The sequence below is a fragment of the Anopheles maculipalpis genome, chromosome 2RL, assembly GCF_943734695.1.
Source record: "Anopheles maculipalpis chromosome 2RL, idAnoMacuDA_375_x, whole genome shotgun sequence".
NCBI lineage: Eukaryota > Metazoa > Arthropoda > Insecta > Diptera > Culicidae > Anopheles > Anopheles maculipalpis.
The window spans coordinates 65,987,664-66,003,762 of record NC_064871.1 but is presented as its reverse complement, the minus strand read 5'-3'; the positions used below and the strand labels follow the sequence as shown (position 1 = coordinate 66,003,762).

The window sequence follows — 16,099 nt, the reverse complement described above, 5'->3', positions numbered from 1 at the left end:
TTCTTGGCTTAACGACATTCTTCTAGGTTACGTCGTCCGTCAAATGGTTTACTGACTTGTTGATACCACGATAGTTGGATAGTCAGTCCTCACTACCGGGGGAACGGACCGGCTGGGATTGAATTCTGTACCTGCCCTTTGGAGAGTGTCACTGTTGAGCCGCTCTTTTAAACAATGTAAATCGGGTAGGATATCCCAGCACTTAAAGACTCGTAAGACTTTCCATAGGAATAGATGTCCACCAGAAATCCCCGGCCCACTATGGTACACGATGACGTTAGCTTGTGAACGGTATTAAGGAGTCCGAATGCCAACTATCGGTGCTTTCATCTGTAGCTACTACAAATAGTAAGTTTCCGAGAAAAAGCTTACATGCTCACATTATCACAGATCACAACCACAATGTTGGACATTCAAATGTGTCCCCTTACAATCTCAGCTCCTTACGCTTAAAAAAAAAAACACTAGAAACGAGCGCACGTTTCGTGTATCCCACGTGACGTATACAACATGGTAGACCTACCGTCCCGAAGCCGGCCTTGGCAAAGTTTACGGGTATGTGTGTTATGACCGCCAGTGACGTCATCAGTATCGAGTGGCCGGGGGAAAAAAGCTGTTAGTAAGGACATGCCCTTAGCGTTCGCTTTCATTCGAGTGGTGACCATTGAACGGTTCGGACACGCGGTTGAACGGTGTGAGAGGACCACCACCTAGCATGACCACTTCTTAGTAGAATAATTTTAGCATATGAGTGTGTATATTTGTGTGCTTGTGTTTGTGAATATATAAGTTGTACAACTAACAAAGTGAAAATAGGAAAATTCTTTTAGTGTCCTTCCAAACTGGCTTCGGCATACGAGGCACGGCAATACCCGCTTAATGGTTTGAAAGTTTACGTGGTATGTGTACGTCAGGTGTCGGCACCCGGCCGGTATGTGTACGCTGTGTAAATCTGTGCCCAGAAAGTGTAAAATAACGTGCGCCTAGAAAGTGTTTAAACAACAGCTAGGAACCCTTTAATATGCAGTGGACCGTGTTGGTGGCAAGCTGATGGTATTTGCAGACACTGCCTGCGTGTATCCTGGGATCATTATTCTTCCCCCATTGGATTTTTTTGTCTAGTAATGTCCACAAAGCGGTGTGTGCGCGCGCGTTGCATCATGAATAATTAAGGATCTGTGCCTGCCAACGCTCCAATTCACGGGGGAGGCACCATAGGGGGAAAAAGTTGGTTGAAAACGCCGTCCATACAGAAAGTGGCATATAATTATACGCGCGAGCGCGAGGGAACGTCCAAATTGGTCAATGCTTTTGAAGCAAAGTATTCGGCATAGGGCATTAGGTGGTAGCGGTTCCTCGATAAGTTCATAAGTTATGCAATGGGACCGAAAATGCCTTTGTCCCGTTGTGTTGACACCTCGCGCTACACTTCCTGCAGGTTGTGAAAAGCGAAGAGTAAGCCCCCATCCATCCCGGACGTGCAGGAAGTGTGGGTTACCCAAAAAAAAAAACCAAACTCTCGTTCCCTGTACCACAAGACCACAAGGTGGGTGGGTAACACCTATATGCTATATGCCGGCACGGATGACCCGATTAGACTGCGATGCTAGCAAAGAGAGCAAGAGCGCGGATGGCGATCTACAGCGGGTCTCTTTTGCGCTGGATATAAAATTTTTGTAGAAGAAAAAAAGAGCTGATGTCTTCTTCGGTGCTGGTCCCATTTTTAACGATGGGTTGATTTTATCTTAGTACCCGAATAGACGCGCGGGGAGGTCCTTAGATGTACATTAATGGGACGAATTGTTAACAGATAATTGAGCTTTTCGTAGTCGAATTGATTGATTGATTGAAAATGGGGATTGGACATTCGACTGCCCGCACCTTCTCTCGTTGCGGAATACACGGGAAAGTTGTAAATTGTGTCACTTCGTGTGAGGGTTGCTCCGTTGGGAATTGGGAGAGGTAATGATTGCACGGAATGTATAGCTTCTTCGTGACCGGATTCAATTTCTTGTCTGTGGGATAAATGTGTGTCCACATCGTTTAAGATCCTTATCGATAAAGAATTGAAGCAAACGAATTCGGAATCGAACCATTAGTTAGTTTAAGTAGGTTAGAATGGGTACAGTTTTAGTGCAAACCCTTCGGAACGCGGTCCTTCGTCAGTCGTTCAACTGATGGTCACGTGTGAACTGAATTATTAAGTAGTGAAAACCCGACCGTCCTTGCCCAAATGTGCCCTCTAAAGTGATGATCAGGTAGAAACAGGTACAGGTCCATAATCGGTCAACAAGCTAACCGGGGGCATGTTTCCGAACCGTGTTTAGTGCCTCAATTGAATGCTCCCTGTGGGGTCTTCTGTTGACCATCTTTTCCCGTGTAGTACAGTTTCAGTAATGGTGCGACCAAAACAGTTCATTAATGTTTTAGCATATGTGCCCATTTGAGAGTGACATGTAATCAACTCCCAACGGCAAGGCAAACAAATCTACAAATTAATGACAAACACAACGCTAACAATCACATTAAACGGCAGCTAGAAAGAAACTGCAGAGGTCAACCGTGAGAGGCTACTAATGTGGTGCGAAGATAAGATTGACAGTGCCAGCGCATAGTTCGACATCGCGTACAGGATGGTGTACAAACCACCAGGCACCTCCATCTCGTCACGTGGCATCTCACCGCAGCGGCCCCAATATCCGGCCAGCAACCAGCGCGGTGACATCCAGCAACGTGGACGACGGCGGGGTGGTGCATTGGCGGGTGAAGCATTTCCCGCTACTACCACCTACAGTAACAGTGTGCGCAGTAAGCTAAACAATCATGTCCCAGCGGGTGACAGAGGCACCGGTACCGGTGGTAGCATGAAGCGATCAAACAGTCTCAACAACAAGTATAACAATAACGCGACAGCGACGCAGACACGTCGCTCAAACAGCATTGAGCGGATGAACAATGGCAAGGTGTACCGTGGACGTAGTCCGTTGCGAAACTCGACCTCGAATCTAAGCACAACCAGCGGTGCCATTGGCAATCCGAACGGTACCGGCCGAAACCACCCGGTACTGATTCGTTCCAGAGGAAATGAGTAAGTAAAAATGTATATTCCGTATCATTTGTGGGTAAGCGTGGGCAAGAAAAAGGAACAGTTGAAGGTGTGTTGTGTGAGAAAATGGTATTTCCATTAAACTTGGCAATGCTGCCTTTGTTGCTGTCGAAAAGCTGCTTCCAAGGACAAAGTGTAAGGACGGATTTTTTTGCTTTGTGAGGGAACCGAACCGAAGGTGGTTTGTATGGAGAACAACAAAGAACGTTCGCAGTCATCAGGTCTAATTTGAGAGCTTTTCATTTTCAACACTCAACAGTTGTGTTAGTGTAGAGAGCGAATTTTATTGTTATTACAAAATTAATTTTCAAATTTGTACATTATGCTAGAAGCAGTAGATTAATATTAACTTTCTAGTGTTCATATGCGTTTATATATACTGAAATAGTTAATGTTTTTTCATGCGAGTTCCTTGGTTCCTACTATTTCGAAATTTCTGTTTATTTCTAAAGTACGGAAGAACTGCACTTGAATTCTTATTCCATATGATCATGGCTTCTTTGATTTTTTCAAGGGATTCTCTCTTCTGGAGAATGATTCTTCTTGGCTTAAAGACCTTCTAGGTTACGCCGGCCAGCTAGTAGCTTACTATACTTTCTGGTACCACGTAGTTGGATAGCCAGTCCCCACTCTACCGGGGAATGACCTGGGTGGGATTCAAAACCCAGCTCTGCCTTGTCAATACCGGCGCCGAACGCTTGTTCTTCGAGAATAAAACAAAAAAGTATGAAAGATCTGTGAAATTTATATTCTAGCAAGTTGTAGAGAATAATAAAACACATATTAGATCATCTTTGCATAATTGTACACATACTTTAAAATTTTTTTTGGCACATGTATAATTCCTCCATGTACCATGACTATGCTAACGTCTGCAGAAAATATTTTTCCCGGGAAATGTAAAGATTTCAAAAATCATCCAAAATTAGTTTAAGACAACCTTTGTTAATGTAAATATTTTTTATCATTTTTATCCACTTCCTAATCTTTCCCTCACTTCCCTATTTTATATTTTGTTTTCTTTCATTTTTGTTTAATGCTGCAACTTATTTGCTTTTACTAAATTGCTTCACCTGGGTAGCAAAAATCGGTAACTTATCATAAAATTAAGACGACACACTTTTCACAAAGGCATAATATTAGACAATATTAGATAAATTTGGAAAAAAATCATTATTATGTCAGAGCCGAACGGGCTCGCCCTCAATCGTACATGAAGGAATTTACCATTAGCCATACATTTTCGCTACCTCTTGTAGGTTTTGTTTTATAATAAAAAGCAGATTTTTGTTTAGTTGTGTTAAAGACTGCATTATCCAACAACCATTCAAATGCAGCTAAACATGGGTGAGGAAAATTGACGCTTTCTTGTTGTGAAACTACGATCAAGGGTTCATCCTGCTGGACTGTGATAAATATCCTGGATAAGATGGGGTTTTTTTTCGTAAGAATGGCCTTTCCGTTTTGACATGGATAAGATGGTAATTGTTGTATAAAACTTAAGGTCCATGCCTTAGACGAAGCGACCCTTATGACAAACGTTTAGATTGAAAGACTGATGGCGCTTGTGATCCTTCTTTTTCATCCTGGATTAACGATCCAAGTTCAGGCAGTCTATCTAATGACTTACTGGACTTATTGATATGTTATGTATCAACCTTAGGAAAATGACAATTGGGTCACTGTCACTTTGACAGGATGATCGTCCCCGCGCGTCGTAATAATCTGCAGCATGCGACACCATTTTTCTCTTGTTCAATCAGTTTCCTTCGCATTGTTCTCGTTTGTATTTTTCCCTTAATGTTATAATAAAGTTATAGAACTCCTCTTAATAACTAAAACACAACATGATACTACGTAGTTGGAGAGTTATTTCACCCCAAAGGCGATTGAAGGCACAAGAACTACTGAAAAAGTATTAACTGACCATTCAGAGGGTAGTTTAAGAGACTCAACGCCTTTATTAATGAACGACAGGAGCTCAAAGGAGTTATAAAAGTTGTGAAAATTTATGTCCACTAAAGTTATTTATTTATTTATTGCTTGAAGGAGTACTTCAAATGGATTGTGGAATATTGCAAGCCCATTGTGGAACTTTGCGAACATATAATGGAATTTGGATTTTTTGAGAGGAAATATTAACAGATTAACGAGGAAGCCTCAAACGCTTTGCAGAAAGAAATTCACAACACAACAGGTTGTAAAAAAAGTTGAAATTTCAAGTTGCCAATCTGCCCTAACTGAATATACTATTCCACTACAATGATTGCAATCTTTTCAACAATAAGCTTGCAATATTCTAATATTAATTTGAAAAGTTCTTCTGAATAATTCAAATGTTCTCTGCCATCATACAGTAGAACCCTGCATTCTGTTAGGGGAGATTTTCAACTCGATTGTGCAATTTCTAAAAAGTGTTTGTTCCTTCCCTGTTAAATCGGCAAAATGAAGAATTTTATCCAATCGTTTATTCACATTAGCACGCCGAATCATTCACATTTGAAAGGCTTTAACGCCTTAATTTAGTTGTTAAGTTATAGTATTTATAGCTCCTGTAAACCAAAGCTGATTGGAAAATCCAGCAGTCACCCTGCGATTGGAAAATTCCATTATATGATTGCAAAGTTTCACAATGAGCTTAAAATATTCCACAATCTATTTGCAACATCCACCTGTCTGGTTCGATAATTCCATTTTATGGATCGTAACCTTTCAAGGCTGATCAGAACTGAGCGGAGAATACTTTTTTTAACGTTGCTTAAATATTCCAACAACATTTAATCCATGCGCCTAAAATTAGTGCATCTCGTTAATGCATGCGTTATTATAACTTTTACGTTACAAATAATTGTCCATGCACAAAGCATTGCTTCCTTTTCCCATCAGGCAACGTGTGGCCTGTAATAGAAGTAGGATGTCCTAGGGAAAGACACCGGAACCTGGCGTTTAAATGTCACTGACCTTGGTCATTACTGTTTGCACTAGCTGCGCCGCAATGGGTCGTTGCAGTAGTTTTAAACCTTGCGTGTGTACACGCTTTAAAGCAACGACACGCAACTCTCGCACTACATGCATTAACCACTTCCGGCGTGAAAGGGATGGCCACTAGTGGGAATTTTTAATGAATGTACAACAGTTGATCTATGTATTTTTATAATTTTCCCATTTTTTTAATACGTTAAGATTTTTATTGTATTATTTTTAGGGTTTTTATTTGAACTTATTGCATCTTTCGCATCGCATTCCGAGAGTACTTTGCTACGCCACCGTCCCGTATTGATATTAATGACTGTCCATGTGTAATTGTGTTACCAGAGAGTTTGATATTCGTGGCGTGCAACAGTGACATGATCATTACTCCATTTTTTACCCTTTTGATCCGAAAGAGCAGATAACGGTCGCATACCGAACACATCATAAATAGGTTCTGCTCTATAGCCATCTGAAAGATCACCTCGATGTTAAATGCTCACGAAACGTGTGGAAAATGACCCATGTACTTACGCCATAGTATAACATGCAGGTCGGAACGTTCTACGCCGTATAGCAATGGACAACCTTCACTCGTCTGACGATTGGTCAGTAGGAAAACGTTCATAAAAATCAATAATTCTATCCTAGGGGTCGTATCCTTCCGGTGAGATGCCTTCTAAATTATGCCGTAGCATTCTCCTACACACAAAGTATTATGTCTAGCAGTATTTTTATGTACTGGAACTGGCGGAACTAGCAAACGATATAAAAAAACACAGTGACGAAATAATTAATATGTTTCGGTTGATAAAATAACAAACTAAAAATTGCCAAAAAAAAAATCCTCAAAATATCAGGGACTAGCGAAGGTCAAGAAAAACCCCACCAACGTCACGGCGTTTTCCCGGGGTCAATAGTCGCTTGGTCGAACTTGAAACACGGTCAACCCCACACTATTCTGCGCGTTTATTCCTTTACAGCGTTAGTTGGCTCGTCCTTCTTCTACCCTGTTGTGACTGGCCAAGCGATTTCAAGGAGGGAGAGTTCTTTTTCAAGCTCTAATTTACATTTACCACTTACGACGTGGGAATGGGAAAGAACCAGAAGGACAACATACAAACACAAGGAAACTCTTGGGTACCCTTCGTACTACTAGTCTCAAACGACGCAAAACTGGTGAAAGATTTCTGTTTGTTCTGGCATCATGGCGTGACCATTAACACTAGTTAGTGGCGTTACTGTTTAGTGATTACATTTACCGGTCCGTTGGGTGGAAAATTCTTGCAACTAAGCAGAGATTTATTTTATTAACAGCACGTAAAAAGACGTATGTAAAGAGAAAAAAATGTAAAAGCGTTTCTATATTGTCTTATTACTACTTTTAAATGATTCACGAATTACTTACTCTTCGATCGTCTAATACTTTGAACTCGCATTATCGTTGACGAGTTGTTCAGGCCATTACGATCAATTTCCGTTACGAAATGATTCCCGCACGAAATGTATTTATCCACTTTGAGTAGGCACACGTTACCGATTTCTTACATTAGGATATCTTTCAGATTTGCGTAATACGTAATTTAAACTCCTTTTGTTGTTTTAACCTTGGACCGTAGGTAGGTGGTGTGTAAGTGCTTTTGGGTTGACTGGTGGAACCGTCTAACTTTGTTGTACGCGATTGGTAACCAATCAGCATGCTCATGATACTGTTTTATTCAAACAGTGTGGCCATTTCTATTCACTTACGCTGTAGCAAACGAAAATCCTTTCCAAAAGCTCAGCAATGTATCGATTGCTGTGCAGCTTACAAATTCAAATTATAGTTAAACATTGGACAAGGATCATATCGAACACAAGTCGATGGGAAAATTAAAAATTATGTACATAATTTAGAATGAAATATCGCTTTGTTTGGATTAAATTAACGTATGAAAACATAGTAAGACAGCACGATCTTTTGTATTTTATTGATCAATAGTACAAATAGACGGTTTCAAAAATATTTCTATATTTTACATTAAGTATAGAATTCTGTTATGCGTGATTTTAAAGTAATAGATACAACCATTTTAGTAAATGTTTTGAATACTGTTGCCTACATTTAATTTACTTCGGCTTTTCTAGAAGACCATGACAATGACAAGAATGTTGAAATTATAATTGAAATTGGTGTAGAGGCGACAACGACGCCGGTCTTTACACGGTAGGATCGGGTCGTTAAACCAAGAACAAAAAAGAAGAAGGAGGAACATTTTGATATAGCTTTCGAGTAACTGTTTTATAATAAACCTTGAACAGATGATGGTTTGCCACGAGAACGACCTTCACTTAATAAATTATTATTAGAATCTCGAATATTTGAAATATTCGCTATTAAATTTTATCGATTAATTTTCATTTAAAACATGGTTGAACATTTTTTATTTCCACGATAAGACTGGTATCAAATGCTTTCGAGAACTTTTATTTATACGCCTGACTAAACGACTATTAATTTATCTTCTCAGCACTTTTTAGTAAGATTCTGACCACCACTCAACCTAGTGATCCTAAAGTGGGACAATTTATTTTATCAAATTTATCAATTTTCAGAACCATATTATAAGTAAAGGGTGGATCAGAAAGTGGGAGCACAATTTCTATACAAAAACGAATGTAGTAACAAAGCTGATTGTTAGTGTAGACTATTGTTTACTTTCCCGACAAGCAGTGGCGGATCTTCCTACAATCGGGCTGAGCGGCCGCGTTGGACCCCTGGTTCGAAAGTGGCTCCTTAGCTTAAGCCCAAAGGATGTTGAATTACATGGGCCTTCATAAAAAAAAAAACGCCAACACCATTTTCGCTCGAGGTCTCAGAAGGGCTAAATACGCCTCAGGTGACAAATAGTCTGTGCATGGGAATTAAGTATTTCAGTACTCAGGAATTAAGTAGTATTTTCACCGCTTCCATCAAAATGCGAGTTTTTTTCCCCCAAAAGCACAAATGGTACTCTATTTCAAACATCTCGCTGAGTCCAAATCGAAAAAATCTCAAGATATGAGTATTGGACCGCCAGCCGAAAGTTTCGCGAGGAGTCCAGCTTCAAGAATGCATCGAAAAGTGGTCGAAATCCATCGAACGTTGCACCGAAAAAGGCTTTCAAAAATAAAAAATAGGAGTTCTATTCGAGATATAGCCAAAAAATGGGTACATCAAAGAATAATGTGCCAAGGCATGATTAAATCTAAAGGCCTTCAAGGAGTAGAAGATATCAAAACGGAGTGAAAAGCCGGCCGCAGCTCGGAAGATGTATGATGAAAATGAGGTACCGTACGTGCCGAAAGCTATGAACAACCATTAGATCGAGACCAATCGAAAAATGTTGGGTACTGACCACATAGTTGCGGAGAAGCCAGGGTTGAGCCTGATGAGGGAGCAAAAATGTGGTCGTTGTTGTATGATTGAGAAATATGATTTTTTTTTTGTTTTTATAATAGCAGAGCAGACGATACAGAAAGAAGGAATGAAGGACTCACAGAGTTCAAAAGCTATTTTTTCCTATTTTGTTCACCATATAGGACAGCCAAATTTACATATTAACGCGCCCTTACTGAGGCAACCAATTCTTTGTTTGTTTATTTTATAAAGACTTTGGGTCTTTAAGACTTCATTTGCCACTTGCGTCAATTACTGTGACAGATACATTGTGAAATCAGATTATGTAAAGTGATGAAGAAGATCATTCTAACACGATCCTTTCCTGAAGCATTCAGCTAGGATAAAATTGAAAAAATAATCAAAATTAAACAAAGTTATTGATAAATATACAACTCACTCTGAATATATTGGTTCCATTTTACAGCATCGGTAGCATAGATAATTTAGATAACATCACACAAGCGTCCACCGGAAGCAGCAACTCGATGCCCGGAACACCGGAAGATAACATCAACGTAGTGGTCCGAGTGCGACCGTTAAGTAACAAAGAGGCAAGACATGGTGACGAGATGGTGGTACAATTCCCTGGAAATGGCCAAATATTGGTATGTTGAAGCTTGCCCCATGACGATCCTCTACAATCAGCGAGTAGAAATTTATTCTTCTTTATTTATTCTGCTACAGTGTGATGGAATTCCGTTAAGCTCCGGTGCTGGTGGCCAGAAGCCGAAATTGTTTTCTTACAACGTAGTATTCGAACCAGGCGCTTCACAGGACGATGTTCTGCAATACTCTGGCATAAAGCGGCTGATCGAGATGGCGATCGAAGGCTTTAGCTGTACGGCATTTTGCTACGGTCAGACCGGTTCGGGTAAAACACATACGCTTACGGGACCACCGGAGTTGGTAAGCGGCAAGCGTTATTTATATAGAAATGGTAAAGAAAGCGTTTTAATTTGTGGATGTATATTTTTGGTTTCAGTTTTATCGCAAACCAGACCCGGCACACGAAGATCATGGGTTGGTTTTTCGCTCCTTTCTGTATTTGTTCAAGTTGCTGCAAGAGCGAAAAGATACCAACTTTATCCTGAAGGCATCCTTCCTGGAGATCTACAACGAAAAGGTGAGAGGAAGGAATGTTGTGTGTAAACCGCTTGTTTGCACCGATCACAGGTGCAATCAATTTGAATTTTGTATCGATCTCTGCTGCTTGTTGTGTGGCGTGATTTGCAAGCACGCAAGTACGGCCCCCGTGTATGTGTGTGTCGACCATCGTGCCGACATGTTCAATGAGCATTAAAATTTAAAATTTCATTTGCATACGTGTAGTGATATACAGCGGGTAGGGGATATAGAGAAGATTCTAAAGGCCACCGGAATTGGTGTGAACGTATCCGGTATCCTGTACGAATAAGGTCCTTATACAAATGTTCTGATACAGTACAAACTAGCTATTTTGCAGTATAGATTTCCTTGAAATTAATGGTCCCTCTTCAGCTTATGGGCTTCTCTGCAGCTCATCTAAAGCGCAATTTCTAGCAGTGCCTCTTAGGTAATGTACATGTTGTGTTCCGGCAATTGCCAACGCGCCAAACAGAGCAAACAAGCAGCTTCGACTCGGTGAGCCATAAAAAATGGAATGAATAATTGGATCCTTGCATGACACAAAAACACATTCTGTCTGCGCCCACCACCAGGACATCACAGTGCAACAGCAAACCTACACTAACACCTCACTTGCACGTGCAACGGCACGTATGATGAAATCGTTTTGCTGTCCCGGCAGAAGAAACCGCGGTCAAACTGGCCTTGACTCTGGTTCATAATTCGACGAACGGGTTCATAAATCGATCGTGCTAGGGGACTTAGCGGACGTATGGGATGGATTTTCGCATCACACAGTTCGGGAACCGGGTGTTGCCTGTGGGTGAGAAGTAGTGGCACATTGAATTAGATAGGAAGCGGCGGCAATTATCTTCACTGCCACAACCTGTAAGGCGAACGGTAATGATTTATGCAGGCTGGAAATGATCGATTTTTTTTGTTGCATTTCGCTGTAATGCGAGGGCATGCTTTTAATTGAATTCCGTACGTTTAAGCTTCAGTTCTATTGTGGAAATTGTTCTTATGCCATTTTTTAAAAATAAATGTATTATAATCGAAGAATTATATACGAATTTTACATACTTTTCTCTTCCAGGTGATAGACCTATTGAATCCTGGCACTGCAAGAAAGCCTCTCGCCGTCAGGTGGTCCAAAAAATCACGTGGTTTTTTTGTGGAGAATCTCTTCACCGTCGACTGTGAGGAATTGGATGATCTACTAGCGGTCCTGGAGGAAGGTACGTAACACGTTGCTATGACGCATGGAGGGCATGAATAATTCTACCTTGCGGTGTTGTAGGTCGCATTGAAATCGAACCTTGATTGAATTATCCTCCTCTTTCTTCCCGCCCTGCACGTCCCATTTACAGGAATGCGAAATCGACACGTTGGTTCTCACCTGATGAACGATTATTCGTCCCGCAGCCACACGATCCTCACGGTGCACATCACCTCCGAACAACAGGCCGAGGGTGGTGTGTTCATTTCAAAGCAAGGCAAAATTAACTTTGTCGATTTGGCCGGCAGCGAGATGACGAAGAAAACGCACAGTGAGGGCAAAACGCTGGAGGAGGCGAATAACATCAACAAGAGTTTAATGGTGTTGGGTGAGTAGCAAAAGGGCATTGCATCGAAAACAAACGTCTATTGGATTCTATTTTTGCTAGGGTACTGTATTGCTTCGTTAAGTGACTCGAAGAAACGTAGTGGTCACATTCCGTACCGGGACAGCAAGCTAACAAAACTGCTAGCGGACAGTCTTGCGGGCAATGGAGTCACGTTGATGGTAGGTTGTTGTTGCGGCGAAAGATTATTACGAGAAAAAAGCCTCTGGCTCCTATGTCTTTCGAAATCTATTTACAGATCGCATGCATATCACCCGCGCACTCGAATGTGACCGAAACGGTAAACACACTGCGCTATGCAGCACGTGCAAAACGCATCCGCACGAAACCGATCATCGTGATGGACCCACGGGAAGCACTGATCTTGAGCTTGAAGCGGGAAATCGGAGCTCTGCAAGTAGAAAATGAACATCTCCGAACGGCACTCAACCTTCAGTCGGAAGCGCAGGACATCAACAGCCAGGTGGATCTGTTGGAGCGTAGACCAGTACCACACACACCGCCGAAAGTGGATCTGGAAAAGCTTACCGATATGGAAGGTAACGAGCTGAAGGAGCTGGTAAAGGTGTACATCATGGAAAACCAAGCGCTTCGGCAGGAGAACGCCGAGCTATACTCGACGCGAGAAATGATCATTCGTGATCAGGAGCTGGTTTGTCGGGAGAATGAACGATTGCTCAAAAAGTTGGAGGATGTAAATTCGTAAGTATTGTGGTTGCATCCGTCCCATATTGTTGGAGCAATAAATGAAGATTCTATTCTTTGACATATTGGTAGAGTATGCTGCCGTTCCCCGATCATACCGGCTAGGCCGACGTTTTCTGCCGAAATGCTAAATTTGTCTGCCGCGAGCGGAGACGTGGAAGTGTCGAATATATGGCGCAATCCACTGAGTTCCAGTGCAGATAGCATGAACCGGTATCGTAACGAATCGCTGGATGGGCGTGTGTCGGCAAATGAGAATAAAATTCCGGAACTGTTGCAGAAAGAATTGGACAAACGCCGGATTGGGGACAGGTACGTGGATTAAGTGATGAGTAACTTACAAGCCGATGTAAAGTAAATTAAACTTTCATTTGCAGCATTACCACCATTGCTAACAACTTGAAGCGCAATAATTCGTGGGACAATACAAATCGATCGAACGGAACGGGTCATAGCGTAAAGCTGGCCTCCCGTAAAGGCTCAGCCGACAGTCGCCATTCGGATCCAAGTCAGGCAAGATCGAGTCAGACAAGAATTATAGAGTAAGTTGAAATCTCGTAATGAGCGCGGCATATACTACTTACCTCGCAAGAGATCCAAACAACTTCCCAGTGATTTGGGACAGTGAAGGAAAAACCAAAGGCACCTTCAAAATGGGTTTCGAGTGTTAATTCGAATAGTGAAAATTGACCTACCGTCTTACCCTTTCTAATCGTAGCCTCACGCAAATCCCGTATCAGACGGCTCGTTCGAATGCTGCGTCTCAACCATACTGGAGACGTTCAGCACAAGTGAGGGCGACTAGTGCCCATAAAACAGGAACGCCAATGTTTGTCCGGAAAGAGAACAATCTGTTCGCAAAGAGTAAATCGACGGATGAAGGTCTTCTGCCATTGAGGCGGAACGTATTCGGTAGCCTGGTGTCGCTTGATGCCGAAAGCAACATTTCGCCCTTGTGAAACAGGTAGCTAAGCGAACCATTTTTTTCGTTCGTAGATGCTCACAATCCCCTGCTTGGGGAATGCTCAATTACTGTACGTACGTAGAAGCCCGTAGATGCATGGTGCATGTACAATAATGTGATCGTCCGGTTGAAAGTTTGTCCGCTCTCAGCGAAACTGTTATTGCAAATCTTTTGTTGACAAATATGAAACGGCTTGATAGTCATACGAAATATGCACATTTTTGCCTAGAATATACGTATAACATGTTTCTTAACAAGGTTCTTTTTTAAATAGAATATTTACTTTCCATTCTCATTGCAGCATGATCAGCTAAATGAATGCATGCAGAACCATGCCGAACGCATCGTCATCGATCAACAAAGACAAAATGTAATGGAAAGGAAAATCATGTGATAACGTACTGAAGCGCAGGGATTTATAAGTATGATCGAATTATGAAGTGCAATTGCCACGACATTAAAACACAGAAAAACTTTCTTCATTGGATACGCCACAATTTTATCTAGCAAAATAAATGAATGAAAATAGTAGTGTTGATGGATATGGTGTGCGTTGTATTTTGGAGAAAGGTAAATCCAGATGAAATTATGCTTTGTTGTACACAGGATGCAAAGGTGACGAATTTTACTTCTTTCAGGCGGCTATTTTTCGCCAGCCAACGATCATTTTAAATCTTCATACATATTCACCACGACTGTCAAGTGAAACGGAAGAGCCGCCGGTGGTGAATTAAACCACCTCAACCGGCTTAACAAGGCGGCCATTTCGTGCGGAACTGTAAACAAAAAAATATGCAGCCGCCGTCTGGCTTGTCATATTTGCTTTCAGCATCGTAGCCGCTTCACTTGCCGTCGCCGTGTCGATTGCAGTCTTTGCTGCGAACTCAAGTATAATTTTTGCACCATATTCCTGTGTATTGCGTTTCCGCGTGTAGTTAACAATCAACATCGAATAAGCTTGCTGAACGCAAAACATTATCGAGTAGAAAAAAGGTTTCCTATCAAAGGCGCGTGTGACCATAGTTTCGATCTGCAAGCAACCGATGTCGGACGATACTGCATCGATAAGGTTTAATGTAGAGTTGCAGTGTGAAATTGAAGATAAGTAAGTTTTGCTTGAATGCAGATTCGGAAGGGTAACCATTTCTTTGCACAAATTAACCGGGTGCATGTAAGATTGGTTGCGAATTCCTGGACTAATCAGGAAAGACGACTGAACATCCTCCACCCGGTTGACCGATCCATGGCTGCTCCGCTTGTGCACGAACGTGCGGGCGTGTGTGTGTGCATGGTATTTGAGGCTGGAATTTGAAGAACAGTGCCAGTTCTATTTCCTACACGTAGATCACCTATTGCCATATGGATGCTTTTACCAAAATGCGAGTGTAGTGGAGAGTGCATTCGGTTGCAGGCATCCGTGCATGTGTGGTACATATTTTCCGACCGTCAGCGTATTCGATTTTCTGCCTGATCTAGCAAGGGCGAGAAATGAACCGTGTCGTTTAAACGTAAACTGTTGCCGGCAGCAGCATTTTCAATCAAAGAAAGCCATTGCTAATTTTCGGCCGTCTGTTGGTACGGGAGCATTTGCCATACACACAAATTTGTCCGGCGTGTGCAAAATGTTGGAACGTGTTTAGAAGAAAAGTATGTTGAAAAGATCGGTAAATGTGCAATGTGTGCGTGTGCGTAAGAATATGGATTGAAACGAGCAAGAATAAAATGAATTTTTAGAAGATTTACGATCGAATACTTAAAGGAAGCAACGCGTAGTTTCTAAGCGGTGTTTTGCGATTTTACGCGTGTGTGTGTGTGTGTGTGTCAATTGCAGCCGCCGTCTGGCGTACGAGCAAAACGGATCAGAACACATACAGCTGCAAGAAGTTCATGTTCAGTCTTGTCATAGCAGCGAATCGTTTTTTGGCTCGTGACAATTTCGACGACGTCGGCGTGTTTTAATGTAGCGAATCGTTTTTGTTTTCTTAAATTTTCTTCACAGCAAACGTAGTTAGAATCAGCAAGAAGTGCAACCGTAACGTCGGTGAGGAAGCAAAGTTAGCTCGTTGGGCTGCCAGAGTTCCAGAGAGAGGGCTGGCCCATAGAAACGCATTGTAACCTCAAAACTCATTGTTCGCCGAGGGTGCCGACGCTATAAAGCACACACCCGGTAGCTAAAAGGGAGTGCGCACGCGAACGGTGTACGC

At 41.9% G+C, this 16,099-nt stretch overlaps 2 protein-coding genes across 4 annotated transcripts in view; one reads left to right on the top strand and one right to left on the bottom strand.

The window, feature by feature from the left end:
• Positions 1 to 16,099, bottom strand: part of LOC126556316 (oxysterol-binding protein-related protein 11) — a 97,776-nt gene that overhangs the window by 37,774 nt on the left and 43,903 nt on the right. The window contains exon 1 of one of the 2 annotated variants that reach the window (XM_050211561.1): positions 7,027 to 7,031. The exons of the other annotated variant lie outside the window; for it this stretch is intronic. The gene's annotated coding sequence lies outside the window, so the exon portion shown is untranslated. Of the gene's footprint in view, positions 1 to 7,026; positions 7,032 to 16,099 lie in introns of those variants that run through there. 2 annotated transcript variants of the gene reach the window in all.
• Positions 2,634 to 14,217, top strand: LOC126568826 (kinesin-like protein KIF12). 2 transcript variants are annotated; one of them, XM_050225477.1, is made up of 12 exons: positions 2,634 to 3,088; positions 9,922 to 10,102; positions 10,182 to 10,403; positions 10,480 to 10,620; positions 11,698 to 11,839; positions 11,972 to 12,208; positions 12,269 to 12,387; positions 12,465 to 12,928; positions 13,004 to 13,243; positions 13,309 to 13,473; positions 13,650 to 13,895; positions 14,197 to 14,217. In XM_050225477.1, exons 1-11 carry the CDS (start codon positions 2,634 to 2,636, stop codon positions 13,888 to 13,890), a joined length of 2,607 nt encoding a protein of 868 aa, XP_050081434.1. In that variant the 3' UTR covers positions 13,891 to 13,895; positions 14,197 to 14,217. The 2 variants fall into 2 exon arrangements, with proteins under 2 accessions (XP_050081434.1, XP_050081435.1); XM_050225478.1 differs by lacking the exon at positions 13,650 to 13,895 and having other exon boundaries at positions 2,862 to 3,088.

Bases quoted from the DNA above. Each gene is read 5' to 3' on its own strand.
- LOC126568826 (XM_050225477.1), top strand. From the start codon at position 2,634: ATGGTGTACAAACCACCAGGCACCTCCATCTCGTCACGTGGCATCTCA. The intron at 12,209-12,268 runs GTGAGTAGCAAA...TATTTTTGCTAG, and splicing joins CAAGAGTTTAATGGTGTTGG to GGTACTGTATTGCTTCGTTA. The intron at 13,244-13,308 runs GTACGTGGATTA...TTTCATTTGCAG, and splicing joins AAACGCCGGATTGGGGACAG to CATTACCACCATTGCTAACA.